Source organism: Saccopteryx leptura, chromosome 9, assembly GCF_036850995.1.
Source record: "Saccopteryx leptura isolate mSacLep1 chromosome 9, mSacLep1_pri_phased_curated, whole genome shotgun sequence".
NCBI classification, from domain to species: Eukaryota; Metazoa; Chordata; class Mammalia; order Chiroptera; family Emballonuridae; genus Saccopteryx; species Saccopteryx leptura.
In genome coordinates, this window is record NC_089511.1 from 25,988,896 (window position 1) to 26,010,304 (window position 21,409).

The 21,409-nt window shown below is 40.6% G+C and overlaps 1 protein-coding gene across 3 annotated transcripts in view; it reads left to right on the forward strand.

The window, feature by feature from the left end:
* The window catches only part of CNTNAP4 (contactin associated protein family member 4), a 313,756-nt gene that overhangs the window by 254,165 nt on the left and 38,182 nt on the right, over window positions 1-21,409 (forward strand). For all 3 annotated transcript variants that reach the window (XM_066349003.1, XM_066349002.1, XM_066349004.1), the window contains 3 exons: window positions 3,599-3,726; window positions 18,450-18,620; window positions 20,421-20,639. In XM_066349003.1, coding sequence (XP_066205100.1) covers window positions 3,599-3,726; window positions 18,450-18,620; window positions 20,421-20,639 — 518 coding nt within the window. The remainder of the gene's footprint in view (window positions 1-3,598; window positions 3,727-18,449; window positions 18,621-20,420; window positions 20,640-21,409) is intronic.

Genomic DNA, 21,409 nt, shown 5'->3' on the forward strand with positions numbered 1-21,409 from the left:
AATGTACAATCCAGTAATCAGTTCATCGTTAACTGAGTGCGGATACTGAATTGTATGATAGTTCATTGATTTACTTGGCAAACATCAAGAGTATGTTATATCAAAAAGCAGATTCTTTTGGAATACCCTAGAAGGAGGCATCTATATGGTGTCATAACTGTATTTTTACTATTATATGTTTGGTATGAAGAATATTGTCTCTCTTACTAAAACTTTAGTTTTTAAAAATGTACATTTTCCTTTTTTCTCTCTACCTTCACCAAAAACACCTATACAGTAATACTATATTTTAAAATGTGAATAAAATGTCCATAGCAACGCTGAACAGAGGAACAAAAAACAACCTAATCGCCATAACACTCCAAATACCTTCACAATATATTATTCATCAAAAATGATTTTCAATCATAAGGTTTTGAATCTTTTGATAGTAAAGTCTGCTCATGGTGATGTAGCTTGCATAGAAATAACTTTCCCCAGAGAACATTTATAATCCAAGAAAAACTATGAAAACAACTTCTTGAAGTGAGTAGAGAACAGGCAAGTGTAGGTAGAAGCAGCTGGGGCTGGCTTGGAAGACGGGAACTCAGGTGGGTGAGGGACAATTTAAATGCCTCTCTTTGAGGGGACCGAGCAGACCACATGAGATGCGGTGACTAGAACTTAGAGCAGGGGTCCCCAAACTACGGCCCGCGGGCCACATGCGGCCCCCTGAGGCCATTTATCCGGCTCCCGCCACACTTCCGGAAAGGCCACCTCTTTCATTGGTGGTCAGTGAGAGGAGCATAGTTCCCATTGAAATACTGGTCAGTTTGTTGATTTAAATTTACTTGTTCTTTATTTTAAATATTGTATTCGTTCCCATTTTGTTTTTTTACTTTAAAATAAGATATGTGCAGTGTGCATAGTGATTTGTTCATAGTTTTTTTTTTAGTCCGGTCCTCCAGTGATCTGAGGGACAGTGAACTGGCCCCCTGTGTAAAAAGTTTGGGGACCCCTGACTTAGAGAATACCAGGTGGAAGGGAGGGATGCTAGCGGTGTCAGCACGGAGTTTGAGTCCTCCAGAATGGCTGGGTATGGAGGAGAGACTAGAAATCCCAGAAGGGTACAAACCTCCTGGGGATGGAGTGTCCACCCTATCAACTCCCCTGGTGTCCTCAGCAGACCCCTGAACGGCACACGCACCGAGACTTCTGGGAACCAGGCAGAGAGAGACAGCTGACAACGGAACAAGCTACACAGAGATTTCAGTATCAACTGCGGGAGGGGACACAGAATTTGGAGTTTAAGTCTCACTAATTGGGATGAGCTTTGCAAACCCCTCAGCTTTCCATAGAAATAACAGCAGGTCTGTGTCTTTTCATCAAAGACTATGACTGAAAATTAAGAGCAAAACTGGCATGGGCCGACCCTAATGAAATGGGAAACCAAGCGTCCACAGTTGACTGGGGTAAGGTCGGGATGTAACGGCCTGTGAAAATAAAAACGAAGTCTTCAGAACAGTAACAGAACCCAGAGTCTCTGGAGTATCACCAATAATATGTAGAGCGATGCAACAATTACTGCATATTCAAAAAATAGTCAACGTTGATTGAGAGTCTAGAAAATAAAAGCAGTTATTAGCAACAGACCCTGGGACACATGTTTGATTAGCAGGCAGAAACTTTAAAGCAACTATTATAAACATGCCCAAAAACTTAGAGAAAAATTATCACAAATGAACAGAGGATAAGCTAAACAGATAAATGAGAACTGTGTTAAAGGAGAAAATAGAAATATTAGAATAGGAATGTACGTGTGAAGTGAAAAGTTCACTGGATGGCCTTCATCTCAGGAGACCACAGAAGAAATCTTCAATGAAGCTGAAGTCAGATCAATAGGAGCTATTAAATGTGAAGAATACAAGAACAACAAAAAGACTGAAAAAAATTAACAAAACCTTCGTGGCTTTTGGAAAAATATCAATGATTAAATGGGCAAGAAATTGGAATCCCAGAAAGATAGGAAATAAAATAAGGCAAAAATATATTTGATGAAGCAATAGCTGAAAATTTCTCAATTTTGTTTAATAAACATCTGTGGTAGCAAGCCTCCATGATGGCCCCGATGACGATCCACAGTGCCTGTCATTCATGTCATGGTGCAGTTTCCTCTCCTTGAGGGTCGCCTGGACCTTGTGACTGGCTTGCAATGAATAGAATATGGTGAAGGTGATGAGACAGCGCTTCTGAGATGAGATTACAAATGACTGTGACGTCCGACTTGCTCCTCTCTCCTCTTTGGCTCTTCTTGCTTTCTTGTTCTGATAAAGCAAACTGTCATATTGTGATCTGTCCTGGGGAGAGGTCCAGGTGGCAGAGAATCGAGAGTGGCCTTCAGCCAACAGCCAGTGAATAGCAGCCCAACAACTGACAAAGACTACTGCCAACAGCCGCGTGAGTGAGCTTGGAAGCGGATCCCTCCCCAGCCAGGCACTGAAATTACTGCCGGCCTCACCACCGCTTGATTGCAGCCTTGGGAGAGAGCCTCAGTCAAAGGGAAAGGGTCCCTTTAAGCTCTGCCCAGAGTCCTGTCTCAGAGGTAGATCATAAATGGTGCTATTTTGAGTCACCAAGTTCTTGGGTAATCTGTTATGTTGTGATAGATAACTAACACGACTTCAGTGTAAGGGTTCGGAAACTCAGAGGATATCAAGCAGAGTGAAAACAGAGAAAAGTACACCTTGGCTTATTGTTCAAATTGCTAAACACGAATGATAAAGATAAATGGTTTGGAAGTAACCAGGTTGTGTGGAGGTGGTGGGACCCCTTGCATACAGGGCACAAGGATACTTGTAAAGGCTGACCTCTCACCGGAAGTCCATGGAAGGATATCTTGAACGCGCTGGAAGAAAAAACGGTGTCGACCTAGAATTCTATTTTAAACAAAAACTATTATAAAATGGAGTTCTTTTCAAATTGAATGAATGCTGAGAGAATTTGTTGCCAACAGAGCTGCACCGTCGGAAATACAAACAGATATTCTTCAGGCTAAGAGAGTAACACCAAATGCAAACTCAGAAATTCAGGAAGGAGTAAAGAAAATGGAAATTGTGAATATGTCACTACATATAAATTCCTCTCTAAATAAAAAACAAATTATAATTCACTGTTGAATTATAAAGTTTATAACAGCAGCACAAAGAGCAAGTATATGTGTGTACTGGGGGGAGTGCTAGAGAAATTATCCTGTTGTAAGCCTCTGACATTTTATATTAAGTAATACAATATAAAATCTAAGACTGTTATAAATTAAGGATGCATTTTGTAATCAATAAAGCAGATATTACAATTTACTAACAAGACTTATCGCTAAAACCACCTTGAGGGAGAAAATGGCCAACTGAATTTAAAAATCACCAACTATATTGTCTGCAAGAGAATAAAAGTGTTGCTATATTTTTATCTGCTCCAATGGTCAGTTTGATCCTTACTCTGGTGTGTGCAAATTTAGCTCAGAACATCTTGGCTTTGAAATGTAATAAGTAAGGCCTATTGTTTATTTGATAATTATGTTAATCAGAGTAATTTTAAGAATTCTGTTGTCATTATTTTTCAGGACCAATGACACTGGATTCCTTTCTTATAAAGAACATCTGCCAGTCACTAGGATAGTGATTACAGACACGGGCCGGCCACATTCAGAAGCAGCTTATAAACTGGGGCCACTGCTCTGCCGAGGAGACCGTAAGTGGGCGCAGCACGTTGTTAATGAATCTGAGTCACTTAAGAATCATGTTTGTGTCATAAAATAATTAATCAGACCTTTATTGTGGAGACTCATAAGGAAGGTCTGAAGTTTTGTTTTAGTCAGTCGACAAAGAAAATACCCCTATAGAGTGTAAAGCCCTGTAATAAATGCTGGCACAGCGAGCCGTCTTACGATCCAGGGGAAGGACGTGGCTGAGCATCTCGGTGACTGGTTCACAAGCACATTCCAGCATTCTCAGATTGCTGACTGCTGTTATCCACATGGGAGAGCCTCGGCACTACACGAAATTGTTGACAATGTATGTTAGTTTCCTGTTGTTGAGCCCGGGGTAAAATTAGAAATGGAATCAAATGTCAGTATAATCAAGCATATTTCAACTTTTAATCTCATTTTTTCAGTGTGTGTGTGTGTGTTTCACTCAATGGGACATGCTGTTGTGTGCATTCAATTTTCTTAACACTTGAAACCAGAGTTTTACAACTCAAGTGGAGTTACACAGGAAATATATATTTTCATCAGGGAATGAAATGAGCATGTGTACCCGTTCATAAGCTCTCTGAAATCAGTTAGGTCTTTAGAGTTTGAGTCATTAATTATTTAAGCTTTTAGTTTCCCCAAAACTTAAAATGGAAATAGAAGAAATATCTATTCACTTTAAAAGCATACACTAAAATAAAATTTTATTCTAGGGGCTCAACAGAGGAAGAGATGATCTGACAATTCATTGGATTTACAGGGACACGTAGCCAAAGTTGCTTAGTTAAAAAGCAAAGCTGATACCGGGCTATAAAAGTTTATATGTACATTGTAAAAAAAACTGTCTGCCATTATACCTACCGTCCCCAACCTTTATCATCTCAACTTCCTGCTCTGCCAGTGGACCTTATGCAATCGCATGAAGATGACACAGGCTATTTCATGGAGAGAAAAATTATGTGCAGAGAGATGAGGCTGTAAACTCAGATGCATCCAGGGCAGCGCAGCACCTCCGTGTGACTGTAGGGAAATTATAAATATTTTATACGTCCCATGCACTTTTCCCGGATCTTAACCCTTCGGGAGCTCGGGCTGGCTTCCTCCTTCCCCCTTATTTTCACCTGCCACGATGCCTGGGGAATCGGTCTGCTTTGAATGAGGTCACTACCTACTCACTCCTTTAGGGTTTCTTTCTCAAAAACTTCCTGCCATGAACTTAAGCACACAGCACCTTCCCACTTAGAGCTGTGATTCTCCATCGGGGTGGTGTTCCCTGCTCAGTGGGTGCCTGGCAGTATCTGGAGACATTCTGGGCTGTCAGAGTGGTGGTAGTGGTGGTTGGGGGTGGGGGTGGATATTACTGGCATCTGGAGGGGGAGGCCCGGAATGCTTCTGAGTGCCCCACAGTGCGCAGGGCAGCGCTCTATAATGAAGAATGATCTGGTCCAAAACGTCCATGGTGCTGAGGTTGGGAAACTAGAACATTGAATGTTTGTGACCGTGGAGATACAGGGGAGGATGTCAACATTCAGGGTAAGAATTTACAAACAGTTGATGTATTTAGAGACCCGCTCATTAATTTCTTACTTACTAATAAAACAGTAACTGAGAGCTTTCCTTGGCCTTCTTGTCTCTATTTTTGGGTTGAGGCTCACCCCACATGAGGTCAGAGACAATTCTGTATGAATGGCGCTTTGTTATTTTCTCTGTAGAAGAGCAATGGCTGCAGAAAAACGGGCACCCCCTTTTGTCTCTCTGGGAAACCTGTTCCCCTGAAGATGAAACGCTCTGGGCACATTGTTTTTCTTTACAAGTGAGACTGTGCAGCTAGATCAGGCTTTTAGACATGGGACCATGAACTGTGGGCCATATAAGCAGAAGAAAGGTATTATTGTGGACATTATCTGGAAGGCACAAGGACTGGAACATTGAATAATTTAAGGCTGAGACATAGCATAACCTTCACGATCCAAATGGAAGCATGAAGACCAGTTATAAACCTGAAGAGCCACAGAATAACCTTTGATGGAAGACAAGGGAAAATGAAGAGGGCTTGAACTGAGCAACGGCTGGCGTGCAGCTTAAAGAAGGGGCTCAGGGGGAGCTGCATGCAGTGTGATTTAGGTGGAAATGGAGGCTGAAAGGGTGTGGGGCTGATCTTCAGCTTTCTGGGTTCAGTGAAGCTGCCAGGACCCTGCACTGCGACCAGTAAGGATGCCAGTACCCTTTATTGAGACAAGGAATTTTAGATTTTGAAGAAAAAGGAAAAGATGAGAATAAAAAATAATAATAATATTTTGGTTTCATCACACCAACTAGAGGTGTTGTAAATTTTATATCAAGCCTATTTTTCTAGGAAAGTAAGACAAATAAACAAAAATAAGTATGAGACTTACTGGTACCAGACGTGAGCCAACTCCTAATTAATCTTTTACCAAGTCCATCTTTTTATTTTTTTAAATATGTAGATGGTTCTGAAATTCAGTCTTACTGCTGCTGTTATTTCTTGATGTCAGAAGCCATTGATAACACCGTTAGGTGTTTTACCCAAAGAATGACAGATGTGAATGATAAAGCTGCCTTTGATGTGCTGCAGATATAACACTTAGTAAATATTGTCCTTAATGACTTAATTTATTTATGAATATGAAAATGAATTATAAATAATTTAATTTGTAAATTATGGGTTATAACTGGGGGGCTGACTCCTGTGCTTCCTTCCTACTCACTCTCCCAGGAGCAGTGGGGACATCTTCATTTTTGAGGCACTCAGCAACACCCCAACTTCAGGATGCATAAACACTACCTGGAGAGCATGCCAGCTGTCGCTGCAGTATATTAGAGCTCTCCTCAAACGCTCAGGAAAAGAGTAGTCCAGTATCGGACACGGGGTTAAATGTTTCTGAACACCCATCAGGAAGCCACCTGCTGGGATCGCCCTGCCTCTGTAGGTCCCACCGCACAGGGAGAACTCAGGGACCGCTAATAGTGTCTGGCTCCGTTTCCTCTTCACTTGCTCCTCCTCATCTGCAAAATCTCCCCAGTCCTCTTGCTGAAAACCCTCGGCTTCAGAATCTTCCTCCAGGAAGCCTTCTACGGGTCTCTAGAATACTGGGTCCGACATTTTCAAAGAAGGTTGAACATATTTCTCATAATGCCTTTTCATTATGTTCAAGCCTCTCGAGAGCAGGTCCATTGTTCACTTATTATTGTGTTCCTGGTACCTAGTACATTACCTGTTACATGAAAGGTAATAAATATTGAATAGTTTATGAAAGAAGAAGAATGATCTATCACCTGCAGCTCAAGAAACCTACAGATAGTGAATTATTTGTGAGAGATAGGAATAAGTTTTTGATTGTATAGGCAATTAAACAATATGCAAATATTTACTTTTAATGGGAGGAGTCGGTCATATTTGAAAGACTTGTTCTGATGAAAAAGTCACATAGTACAAAGGGCTCCTCGTTCCAGCTGAGCCATCTCTCACCGCTGCACTCGGGCTTGTGGAGGGTGCTTTCAATAAGCACCCGATTTTAGTTACTACTAATACTCACTGCCCTTCACTTTTTAAGTAATATAATACCATTCTAAAACTGAAACTCTTCTTCTTCAGAGAAAAAAAAATATTTTGCTGCCTTTTTTGCTTTGTTTCATTTCTATTCTTCAGAAAAGACTTGTGTTACTAGTAATTTATATTTAAGAAATTGCACAAATGTGAGGGAACAAAAGTTCTTTCTAGCACTTTCAAAAAGATGTTCATTTTTTTTTGAGAGTAGGAATCCTAATAATTTTCAGGACTATAATTATATCCTTTCCTGAAAATATTATATACATATACAATTTTATTTGTTTTAAATATTAAGCATTAATGTTTCAATTGTTATATAATCATGATAAAATCTTTATTTTTTAATTAATTTTAATGGGGTGACATTGATAAATCAGGGTACATATATTCAGAGAAAATATCTCTGTTATTTTGACATTTGATTATGCTGCATTTCCATCACCCAAAGTCCAACTGTCTTCCGTCACCTTCTAACTGGTTTTCTTTATGCCCCTCTCCTCCCCCCAACCTCCTCCCTCTCTTCCCCCCACCCCATAACCCCCACACTCTTGTCCATATCTCTGAGTCTCATTTTTATAATCATGATAAAATTTTAAGATACACAGAAATCTCAAAGAAAAGAGTATAATAATCACCTGGAGTCACACTATTCAGAAGTCCAGATGAATACCAGTGAGTATTATTCTAGACATCGCTAGATCTCTAGTGTAGGGTTTCCCAGCCTTGAGCTTGTGACGGCTGGGGGCCGTCCTGTGCATTGTAGGCATGGAGCAGTATTGCTGGCCTCTGCCCGCTCGGTGCCAGCAGCGCCATTCCACCTAACGTACCTTCGGCAGTTTCCAGGCGTCTCCAGGGGTGCAGAATTGCTCCAGCTTGAGCACCACTGCCCTAGACAGAAAAACAGAAAAAGAGATTTAGAAATAAATTTCTAAAACTTTATTAATTGAAATTGAAGAAGAAAGGAGAAGCTGAAATGAAGCTAAAAGCATTGCTTTATATTATTTATATATCTGATAAAAATATACTAGAGTGATCCCTCAAAACTTAAAAAAAATTATAAAATTTTTAAAAGGTTATAGAGTTGGTTATTAAACTAATTTTTCCATTTTAGACAGTATCGACCCATTCTGAGAAGTGGGGAAATCAGCACTCCTGTATCCTCTCATCTTTTTAAGTCTCCCCACCTTCCAGTTTTTGCTAGGTTGGCCATCATCATCTAGCTGTTTATTTTTTAGTGCTAAGCTAGTTCTATCATCAGAGCTTCTCTATTCTTGAATGATTTTTATTTTGATTTATTTCTCCTTGGGTTGCATTGTCAGGTAGTTGATCTTTTCAATTTGTTTCCCCCGGAAAGACTCATGAGGGTTGCATTTCCTGAGCTGGCACATGCTCGAGAATATTTGTTGCCTCAGAAATCGAAACCAAACTTGGCTGGTTTGACTTTATCTTGTTTTTTTGGTAACAGCTCTATTGAGATGTAATTCACATGCCCTACAATTCACCTGTTTAAAATATGCAATCTAAAGTATATAATCCAATCAGATTTTAGGATATTTAATTATTTTACTATATTTATTTTATTATATTATACATCACTGTGCAACCATCACCGCAGTCAATTTTAGAACATTTTCATCATTCCCCACCTAAACTTGGACCCATTTAGCAGACACTGCCCTGTTCCCTGACACCCCTCCCCAACCTTAGTCAGCCATGGATCTTCTTTTCACCTCTGCGGACTTGCCTATTCTGGTCACGTCCTGTGTGTGAACTTTGTGTCTGGCTTCTTTCACTTAGTGCACTCTTGCCAAAGTTTATCCACGTTGTAGCATCTACCGATACTTCATTATTTTTTATGACCAAATAATATCCCATTGTTTGGATACACCACATTTTGTTTATCTATTAGTCAATGATAGACATTGGATTAGTTTTACATTGGGGCTATCATGAACAATGTTGATGTGAACATCTATGTGTAAGTTCTTTGTGAACATATGTTTTTACTTCTCTTGCATAAGAATCTAGGATTGGAACTTCTGCATTATGGAGTAATACTACAGTTAATCTTTTAAGAAACTGGTGTAACAGTTTCGAGAGATGCTCTGTGACTTCCTCCAGTTTGTGCGTCCTCTCCCTCTTCCTGCACTGGAGAGGCAGCCATCTTGTCCTCCACAGTTTACCTAGATACCTTTTGATGGGCTATATTTATGAAGGAGAGTTTTATTTTTCATCAAAGGGACTTGTGTGTGCTTTATTCTCAGAACTTTTTGAAAATTGAGAATGTCTGCCTGTTGCCTTAACATGTAACCAGGGTTAGGCTGGGTACATTTTCTTCGTCTCAGAAATCTGTGGACAGCACTCCTTTACCTTCAGTATGGAAGGTTTTGAATGTTGCTGTGGAAAGTTCTGGGCCTAACTGGTTTTTCCACCGTGTAGGTGACTTGCTTTTTCTGACTAAATAATTTAAGTAATAATTATCCTTTAAGGTCAGTAACTTAACAAGGGTGCATATCCGTGTTGTGCCTTGATACTAATTTTTCCTGGAACAGGACATGATGTGCTAAAATGCATACATACATTTTATAAGCCGTTAGAAGAGTTGTTGCAAGCACGATCTCCATTTTTGCCCTTAGCTCATTAATCTGAACAAGGTAGTATTTTTATTTCTTTGGCATTTGAATTTTTTGGCTTATTTTATTAAATATGTTCCGTCTCAGTTAATTTTTATATTTATATCTAATCAGAGCATCCCAAAAACTTAAATAATTATAACAGATTGTTTTGTTCATTGTTCTCAGAAATTCTTGTCAATGAAATTATTTTTCTCATTTTGGCTGTATTGACTCATCCAGCTGTCTGAGAAATCACAGCTGCCCAGAATGCATTAAATAATCAAAGGTGCATGTAGGCAATAAATAACTTTACAGAGGTTATGTTCTTAACTGGAAAAAGATATTGACTAGTGATTTGTTTAACTTCTCTTCTGTTTGACAGAGTTCTGTTCCATTTGGCAGACATAGAAACCATTAAAAAGAGGGAAGGATAATTCATTATAGCAAATATTCATATAATATAATTTTGCAAGCTCGACTGTGTCTGATAATCCTCCACAATTAAGAATTTTTTTCATTTTTATTTTTATAATTTATTTTCTTTCTTTGAGTTTTCTTTTATTTAATTTTTCCTGAAGTTTCTCCACCTTATTATTCTCTCCTCCTCATATTCTTTTCCTCTCTTTTCTATCTCCCATTTCCTACTTTTTTTTTTTTTTTTTTTCATTTTTCTGAAGCTGGAAACAGGGAGAGACAGTCAGACAGACTCCCGCATGCGCCCGACCGGGATCCACCCGGCACGCCCACCATGGGGCGAAGCTCTGCCCACCAGGGGGCGATGCTCTGCCCATCCTGGGCGTCGCCATATTGCGACCAGAGCCACTCTAGCGCCTGAGGCAGAGGCCACAGAGCCATCCCCAGCGCCCGGGCCATCTTTGCTCTAATGGAGCCTTGGCTGCGGGAGGGGAAGAGAGAGACAGAGAGGAAAGCGCGGCGGAGGGGTGGAGAAGCAAATGGGCGCTTCTCCTATGTGCCCTGGCCGGGAATTGAACCCGGGTCCTCCGCACGCTAGGCCGACGCTCTACCGCTGAGCCAACCGGCCAGGGCACCATTTCCTACTTATTTACCAAAGAATTTGAGTGTATTTATTGAGATACATATGATACAACAAAACAGGGAACAGTTACTCTAAGCTTTCTGATTGCTACTTTGACAAAGAAATCATCATTTAATTAACATATTTATTAAGCCCATACATTGTACAGTGTCTTCCTCACATCTAGAGAGAAAGAGAGTGTGTGAACAAAATAGACAAAACTATGTATTCTTGGAGTTTGAGTTGTCTTGGGAGGATAAACGATAAACAAGTAAGTCAAACATATGGTGTGATAGGTGGTAGGAAGTGTCGTGAAGTCAATATAGTTGAGGCAGGAGTGGGGTTGGATCAGACGTTCTAAAGAGGATGGTTTTAAATGCTCACTGAAAAGGTGGCATTTGAATAAAAACCTGAAGGAGATGAGGGAGCAAGGAGTGTCTATCTGTGAAAGAGTGCCTTAGACTGGGACAAGCCAGAGGAACCACACAGAAACGGGACTGTCACTGGCGTGCTCGTGGGACAGCAAAATGATCAATGTTTGAGCAGAGTGAGCAGAGAGGAGAGTGGTTGTAGAAGTCAGAGAGGAAACTGGGGTCAGATCATGGAGAATTTTTCTGATTATTTTAATTAGAAAGGGAGAGACAGGGAGGGGGTGGCAGAGAAAGATAAGAAACATTAATTCATAGTTGCATCACTTTAGTTGTTCATTGATTGCTTCTCATGCATGCCTTGACCCAAGGCTCAAGCTGAGCCAGTGACCCCTTGCTCATGCCAGCGACCTTGAGCTTCAAGTCAGCGACCTTAAGCTCAAGCCAGTGACCTTGGGATCATGTCTGTGATCCCATGCTCAACCTGCCAGGTCCTTGCTCAAGCCGATAAGCCTGCAGTCTAGCTGGCAACCGTGGGGTTTCAAACCAGGGCCCTCAGCATCCTGGGCTGACGTTCTATCCACTGGGCCACCACAAGTCAGGCTGAAAATTATTTTTCGTCTTGAATGAGATCGGAAAACATTAGAGAGATTGGGAAGAATTGTGGTGTAATCTAACTTATAATTTAATGACCTTGATCAAGGTAAAGCTGAGACAAGGAGACCATTGATGAGACCATATCACCATCCCATCTGAAGGATAATGGTGGCTCAGGCCAAGGGCACAATGATCATAGCTGTAGTATGATTACAGTTCAGAAGAGCAATACAATTTGTTGATGGATTGATGTAGATTGCAAAAGGAATAGTCAAGAATAACAACAAGGTGTTTAGTCTATCTATTAGTGGCATAGAATGATCATTAATTGAGATGGAGGGGATTCCTGCTGGGATCAAGGAGTTGCAGAGAAATACCAAGATGCAATTTTTGAACCTAACAAAGTCGATAAGCCATTAGACATTTAGATAGAAATGTGGAATTATTAGTTTGTAAAGTCCAGGCTTCACATACATATTTTTAAGTCATCAGCATATTTAAAGCTCTGAGATGGACCAGCAGTAGTTACTGTGGATGGAGAAGCATAATGACAGGACCTGAGCACTCAGACATTGATAGGCTGAGGTCATAGGAGGAAGAAAGGGAACTGAGAATGTGAAGAAAGTGTTTCTAAAAGGGAAAGAGAATCAACTATGTATATTAATTGCTGTTGATAAATCAAGTAAAATGAGAGCTGAGAATTGACACAGGACTAATATTTGGACTACACAAAGAACCCTCAAAAGTCAACAGTGAAAAATAAAAGCAATCCAATTAAAATATGGGCATTATGAACTGAATTGTATACATTAAATTGTACAGGTTTAACATGGTCATCAATTAAGTGCTTTAAAAAAAGAAAGGTAGGGTGAACACATCATACACATTTTGATCTTTTATAACGCATTTTCTTAAAAATTATGTTTTGAAAATCTGTTCTTTTGTTTCAAACAGCCTTATTGAGGTCTAATTCACATACCATGCAACTTAGCCATGTAGCGCGAACTAATCAATGGCTTTTGGTGTATTCTCAGCATTGGATAACGGTTAGGATCAATTTTAGAACATTTCATTACCCCTGTCATCCGTAGCCCTGTCTCCCCAGCTAGGAAGCCACTAATCTACTTTGCGTCTTTATAAGTTATTTTTAACAGGATATTAACACTATCAATAAAAGTTTAGCAAAACAAATGTTTTAAAGGTTATTTATAATCTTAACAGCCTACTACCTTAATTTTCCTAAATGAGTTCTTTTTAATTTATGTATGTAATTAAATACTTAGCACATCTTCCTCTTCTAAGTAAATAACTACATGGATCCTGCTATCCATTACAGTTTTTTTTTTTTTTTTTAATTCTGGAAAGATAAAATGCAGCATTCATGAAGGTCTCTTTCAAAATCTCTAGTACCCTCTATTGAATTGAACTTAAAACATTAATTATTCATTACTTTTATTATTAGTCATTCTTAATTTCTTAGAATAAACACATCATGATTTGTTTTGGCTGGGATGGTACAAGGGGATCTTACTCTCCCGACCAGCATTCATACAGTTGAATAAATGATGCCTTCAGATCTACTACTGGCTCGGTTTAAGGATTTTATTTTGTAAGAAGCACCATAGCCAAGGATTCCTCTCTTCAAACCCGCTGCTTCCTGCCAACCCGCCTGCGGGGCTCCACTCGCCTCTGCCCACTCCCGCTCTTCCTTTCTCTGAGGAGTCCAGACCCTCCTGGTGCTTCTTACAACAGTCTGTAAAGAGCTGAGATCGCAGGACGTTATTTGATCATAGAAATATTGGCCTTAGTTTTCTTTATCATTATTTTGAATTAGCAGCAATTTCTCCTTCAAAATAAAATATTCTCAGTTCAATTTTTATCTAGTATGAATCTATAAAATAAGGTTTGCTAACTAGATGAAACAGCTACTGTGATGTGTGTGAGTGTTTAAGCTACCAAAGGTAATAAATTGTTTTCATTACTACGAAAACATTCATTATAAAGATAGCAGCAATTCAAAGAATTGTTCCTCTGTTTCCATCAGTTCCCCAAAGCCTCCTATAGGATGCTTTATTAGGTCAGCTGTAATATAAAAATGAAATAAATGAAATATTGTGTCTTATGGTAGTATTATCTAAGTTAGTCCTTTAAGTCATTTTGGGTGTTTTTCTTTCTATTCAGACCAAATAAGTCAGATTTAATAATATTTCATAATTTAAAGTCATAGCTTTATTTTAATTTTCATAATGTAATATTTTAACAGAAAGGCATTTAATTTCTAAAAACATGTCAGATAACTTTTTTTTTTTTTGTATTTTTCTTTAGTGAGAAGCAGGGAGGCAGAGAGATAGACTCCCTCATGTGCCCTACCGGGATCCACCCAGCATACCCACTAGGAGGTGGTGCTCGGCCCATCTGGGGCGCACTCTGTTGCAACCGGAGCCATTCCAGTGCCTGAGGCAGAGGCCGTGGAGCCACCCTCAGCACCTGGGCCAAATTTACTTCAATGGAGCCTTGGTTGCGGGAGGGAAAGAGAGAGATAGAAGAGGGGGAAGGGTGGAGAAGCAGATGGGCGCTTCTCCTGTGTGCCCTGGCCGGGAATCGAACCCAGGACTTCCACACGCTGAGCTGACGCTCTACCACTTAACCAACCGGTCAGGGCCCAGGTCACATAACTTTTAAGAATGCAAATGTGTTATCCTTGACTTGATATTTTGCATTTTCTTGCATTCTTTCCTAGAGATAAAAATGTCTGAGATTAGAAATCACTGGAAAGTGAAAATAAGGGGTAGGCTTGACATATTCAGATAATGCACAGTTTCACATGGCCATAGGGATTTAAAAAAAAGGCCTCAGAGTATATTCTTAGCTGAATAGATTTAACTCTAAAAGTATCTACATATGATCTGAAAATTGACTTTTGAGTTAGATCCATAAGAAAAACAAAGAATAAAATATAGTCACGCGCCACATAATGCCAGTTGAGTCAATGATGGACCACTTATGAGACAGTGGTCCTGTAAGATTATAATGGAGCTGAACTCCTGTGAGAAATGCAAAGGTGTGTGGTTCAGGAGGACCTTTGTCTTTTCTCCAACAGGAACAGTATCTGTGGGGCTTTGCAGTAGATCCCCTCACACTCACTGTACCTCAATATTGAGCGCATAGATGACATCCAGTCACTCGGCCACCAACCCGTTTTAGCACACGGGAGCCCGTCCCTCAGTGCTACATATTCCAAGGGCGTCACGGCCCTCCCAGATCTAGCTGGATGGTCTTCAGAGTGCATGGCTGCAAATTCTTTTTATGAGGACCCAAGACCCTGTACAAGGACACAGGTCCACAGGAGCTACCTTTACAAGGATTAATGAAGTGCCACTGCCCCGTTAGTGCAAGTTTCCTCTGGTTGTGTGGAGCCAGCCTGGCCCTGTACTTTGGAAATGTTTTCAGGCCATAAGGATGTAAAGCATAGGTAAGTTTGCTTTCTCCCATCAGTTCAGTGCCAGGGAGAGCCCTTCATGCCAGGTAGCATCAGTGGAACCAGAAACAAATTTCCAAAGTCAAAATAGTGAGTCTTTGGTTCTACACCCTCTGCATGTAAGATAACCCTCTTTATTTCTTTCCAGATGAAATGTATTGGGGTGACAGTGACTGATAACATTACATAGGGTTCAAGCGTACAATTCTGTCTGTATGTTGCATTGTGTGCCCACCACCCAGAGTCACATCTTCTTCGGCCAGCCTTTACCCTTTACTCCCTCCACCTCTCTCCCCTCTGGTGCCACAGAGTTCCTTCACTTGACCATGCTCCAAGTGCAGTAGCCACAAACACGTGGCCATGACAACCCTGTCGTCCCTTCTCTCCCCATTTGGATTTCTCCTTGCTGCTGATCCCCGGCCCCCTTTCTGCTCCTCCTCACGGTCACTATCGTGGTGCTCTGTGCCTGACCCAGCCAGCTGCCACTCAGTCTGCCCAGTCAGCCAGCCCACATCGGTGCCTGGAGCAGCGCCGGCAGCTTTGATGCTCTGACTGTCCAGTGGAAGCGAGGCTGGGGGTGGGGGTTGTGGGACAGTGAATAAAGGGGTACAGCAGCGTCCAGCAATGACCTAGGCCTTCACATTCACTCTCCACTCAGTCACTGACTCGGGTACAGCCGTGTCCAGCAATGACCTAGACCTTCACATTCACTCTCCACTCAGTCACTGACTCCGCCAGAGCAATTTCTAGTCCTGAAAGTTACACTGATGGTATGTACCCTAGGCAGGTGTGCCATTTTTTAACTTTTATACCAAACATTTACTGTACTTTTTCTATATTTAGACATGGCTACATACACAGGTGCTTACCATTGTGTTAAAATTGCCTACAGTATTCAGTACGATAACATGCTTTACAAGTTTGTAGCCTCAGAGCGACCGGCTTGACCGTAGAGCCTAGGTATGTATTAATAGTAGGTTACTGCATCTCGTCTATATAGGTTTGTATAAGGGATGTTCACACAAGGGCAAAATCACCTAACGATGTGTTTTTCAGAACGCATCCCTGCCGTTAAGCAATGATTGGCTGTAGATAAAAGCACTGCTCTTCAGTCCACAATTTATAGAAAATAAGTTAAAATCTAAGGAACAAATAGAAGCTGAGTCAAATCTGTGATTCTTAACTCTAGTGAGGTATCTGTTCTTTGCAAGCATTATGAACCACATTTTATCTGCAATTGCTGTTTTCTAACTAGAAGATCAATATGGTAGCCCTCACCCCCACCGCAGTAGGTGCCTGAAACTGCATCGTGCCAAACCCTGTATGTACCGCTTAATTTATAAATAGGCATGGTATGAGATTAACACCAATAATTAATAATGGAAAAATTACAACAATACACCTGAGTTCAGGTAAGAAAAGTTGATCAGGGGGCATCTGCCAGGCTGACTCCTAAGGCGGAGGTCAGCACCGGTTCTCTAACAGGTAGGGTGAAATAGGGGATTCAAGGGTGGGGGCTGGTAGTTGTTACGGGAAAAATTAGCTTTCAGTGATTTATGTAAGATTAACCATAAGTAAGCTAGAGGACCTTCTACACCCGGGTTAGTCACCCGGATGCCCAGGGGGTAGTGACCTGGACAGTTTTTCAGTGTCCCTTTGTCCACTTAAGGGAGGAGGGGGTCATGGCCCCCACCTGCAACCCTATCAGAATGTAGTCTTTCTCTCTCTCTGGTAACTGATCTGATAACAGATAGCTGAGTGGTTTGGTTAAGGGATGGGTAGTATATAGATGCCGGACAAAGGAATGACTCCCGTTCTGGGTGGGACAGAGGAGGATGGGGCGAGATTTTATTACACTACTCAGAGTAGCACACTGTTTAAAACTTATGATTTTTTTAAATACGGAATTTTCTGTAGAATATTTTCGGGACACGATTGGCCATGGGTCACTGAAACTGCAGGTGAATGGGGAGTGCTGTAGTCTTTCTTCCAGGAAGCTGATTTAGATAGAAATTTATCCAGTGTTGTGGGCATGTATGGGAGGCAGTTGCTTAAAACGCAGAATGTGTATTTATATTTGGTATGTTGAGAATTTGCTGGTGCAAGCAGCAATGCAGAGTTCATTTCTCTGATAACGATCCTCATCAACCAGACACGTCCAGTGGATTTCACTCCTGTCACTTCATGCCACTGCATTTATATATTCCTTCCATACATTCCACGCAGACCCACAATGTTTTCTCAAAAGAAAATCTGTAGATATAACAACAACAAAAAAATGAATGGGAAGGTGAAGATAATACATACATAGTCCGCATAATTTTTTCCAGATCTCTTAACTTATATCTCAACCTCAAACACATTTTCATCTCATTTTGAACACTTTCCCTTTTTGAGAACGTTTTTTTGTACTATATCTAGTTCACTATAAGAAGCAAAGTAAAAGATAATTTTGAATTAAAAGAGCACTTTGATGAGAATATCAGGGTAGCGCAGAGTAAGTAGTGTCTTAATCTCTAATTAAATGTGGATATTTTGAATGCCAGTCCCAGTTTAGAAAAATCACAAGGTCCATTAATGAAAACAATTAGCTGAAAGTGTAACTCTGTGAAGTGTGTATGTCAGAAGTGTTAGAACAAAAAAACACTGGGAACTTCTTTAGGGTTTTTGGTATTCTGAGGAATCTAGGTGTTTAAATTTTTAAGTTCTAAAAAATATAAGCCCTTTAATTAATGTTTGACAGGTCCTTACCATATCACTTTGGCAGAGGATGGTAATTAGGCTGAGGATGTTTTTCTTGTATCAAATAGAACATTGAGACCATTTCTGCAGCGATCATTCCTCTCCTCTGTTGGAAGGAATCCAAATTTCAGTCCTTGTAGAATCTCTAATCTTGGATACGATATAGTTAGTAGAAAAAAAGAAAAGCAAGGTTGTGTGAACTAGCAATATTTTTAATAGTAAAAATGCTAAAAACAGAAAATGTCATGTTATTCATTTTATGTTATGAATCTGTCCTCATACTTTTTGGATATTTTCCTTTGTGTTTTAAACCAGGGTCATTTTGGAATTCAGCTTCCTTCAATACTGAGGCTTCCTACCTTCATTTCCCTACTTTCCACGGAGAACTCAGTGCAGACGTGTCTTTCTTCTTTAAGACCACAGCTTCCTCTGGAGTGTTTCTTGAGAACCTGGGCATCACTGACTTCATACGGATAGAGCTACGCTGTAAGTCTTCTTTTCCAGGGACATCTCAGGGATTCTGTTTTGTAGCACATCTTTGAACTAGTTTTCATGATCTTAAATTTATTTTTTTATTTATTTTTATTAAAAAAAATTTGTTTTTAAGTGAGAAGAAGGGAGATAGTGAGACAGACTCCCGCATGCGCCCTGAGTGGGATCCACCCAGCAACCCCCCTCTGGGGCCAGTGCTTGAATCAACCAAGCTATTCTCAGTTCCTGAAGCTGATGCTCAAACCAACTGAGCCTCTGGCTGCAAGAAGGGAAGAGAGAGAGAAAGGGGTAGAAGGAGAGGGAAAGAAGCAGGTGGTCACTTCTCATGGGTGCTCTGACCGGGGATCAAACCCAGGACGTCTGCACACCAAATGACACTCTATCCACTGAGCCGCCGGCCAGAGCCATTAACTGATTTTTAAAGGATTGTGTTTCTACTTTATCAACCAAAACTTTTCACTGTGTCCCTTTAAAAAAATTCTATTAAATTAAATTAGTTTTTCTGTTAGAAAATAATTTAATATTTAACCTGTGATAATTTGAAGAAATCGTTGTATGCCCTAGAACCAATTTAAGCCTGACCAGTGGTGGTGCAGTGGATAGAGCATCAGCCTGGGACACTGAAGTCCCAGGATGGAAACCCTCAGGTCGCTGGCTTGAGCCCAAAGTCTCCAGCTTGAGCAAGGGGTCACTGGCTTGGCTTGAGCCCCTGGTTAAGGCGTATGAGAAGCAATCAGTGAACAACTAAGGTGATGCAACCATGACTTGATGCTTCTCATCACTCTCCCTTCCTTTCTCTCTCTCAAAATAAATAAATAAAAATTAAACAATTTAGGGTGCATTTTAAATTCAAATAATTTTTTTAAAAGCTAAATTCTTAGTTCATTACAAATTTACTTAATTAAATCAACCAGCTATATTATTTTGATAGACTCTTAGAATTTTATTAGTATTTTAAATCAAATGTATATTGTCTGCTTTAAAATTTATCTAAACTTTGAATCATTGTAAAATTATTGTTTTATACCAGCGGTTTTTAACCTGTGGGTCGCGACCCCCAGTGGGGTCGCGACCCACAGGTTGAGAACCGCTGTTTTATAAAATGCTATGTAGTTTTTTTGTTTGTTTGTATTTTGCCCTGGCTAAATAGCTTTACTTTTATCAATATAAAAAAATTAACCTTGAGGATGATTTTCTTAAAATTTGTTTTTTTCCAAAAGTGCTAATGGATTTTATTGCCTCATTCCACGTCTGTTCTTCACTGATGTCCTTGGGTCCTCCCATACAATTCAAGTTATTGTCTTTATATTTAGCACTTGTTATGCTCTGGTGCTGTTACTAACTATGTTAAAGACTCGACTCTCCAAAATGGAGACTGACTTTAAGAATTTCCACATCTTGTCTTGACTGGCTGGCTCAGTGGTAGAGCGTCGGCCTGGCATGTGGGAGTTTTGGGTTCGATTCCTGGTCAGGCCACACAGGAGAAGCGCCCATCTGCTTCTCCACCCCTCCCCTCTCTTTTCTCTCTATCTCTCTCTTCCCCTCCCGCATCCAAGGCTCCATTGGAGCAGAGTTGGCTGGGGTGCTGAGGATGGCTCCATGGCCTCTGCCCCTGCCTCAGGTGCAAAACAATGGCTCTGGTTGCAATGGAACAACGCCCCAGATGGGTAGAGCATCGCTCCCTAGTGGGCATGCCGGTCGAGTGCATGCTGGAGTCTGTCTCTCTGCCTCCCCGTTTCTCACTTCAGAAAAATACAAAAAAAGAAAAAAAATCTCCACATCTTATATTTCCAGCTCCGACAGTAGTGACATTTTCATTTGATGTGGGGAATGGACCTTTTGAAATCTCGGTGCAGTCACCCACTCACTTCAACGACAACCAGTGGCACCACGTGAGGGTAGAAAGGAACATGAAAGAGGCGTCCGTCCAAGTGGACCAGCTCTCCCCAAAGACCCAGCCCGCTCCCGCTGATGGGCACGTCCTCCTGCAGCTCAACAGTCAGCTCTTTGTGGGTGAGTTCTGGTTCTAGGCCATTTGTCATTTAATTGTATGCTGTAAGGGCAGAGCTGAGCTACAATGAAATAATACCGACTAATAAAACAACGATTGAGAACATGTGTTCCAGACTGTGCCCGGTGTTTCCTCCCTTCCTTGTAACCAGCCTGTGAAATGGACACTGTCCCTGTTTTACAACTGAGATAGCTGAGACTAAAGGTGGGACTGACTTGCCTTGAGATATCCATTAGCAAATGATATTCAGATTTGTGTTTGACTAATCCCTAAACCTACATTCTTAATATTATAGGCTTTATGATTTTTCCAGGGCTTATTTTAATATTAGTGCTTTTAGTATGTCTTGGAGATGGTTACTCTGTTCCCAGGGGTGTCGGGAAGCTCTCCTTGGAAGTCCCAGTGACTTTTTGTCAGAAACGTGCCAGTAGCAGAAAAAATAAAAGCAAGGACAAAGTGCATAAAATCCACGCTTGACCAGTTTCTCCAGTTCTGCTGGTGTCTCTCATTTTGTCTATTTTGGGGATGTTTTCTGATCACTTCATATTTATATTCAAATGTTGTTCCTTTATTACCTAAATACATGTGCAGGGTATTTAGAGACCTGCTAGTAGAATCCTTCTGGTTTTATTGATGTTATTTGGCATCTAGGCTAATTACTCTACAGAACTCACTGTTCCAGGGAGTTTTCTTTTGATCACTTTTTCTATATTTTAATATATGTAAGGACACAGCAACACTATAAATCAGGATAAATTATAAATGATCAGAA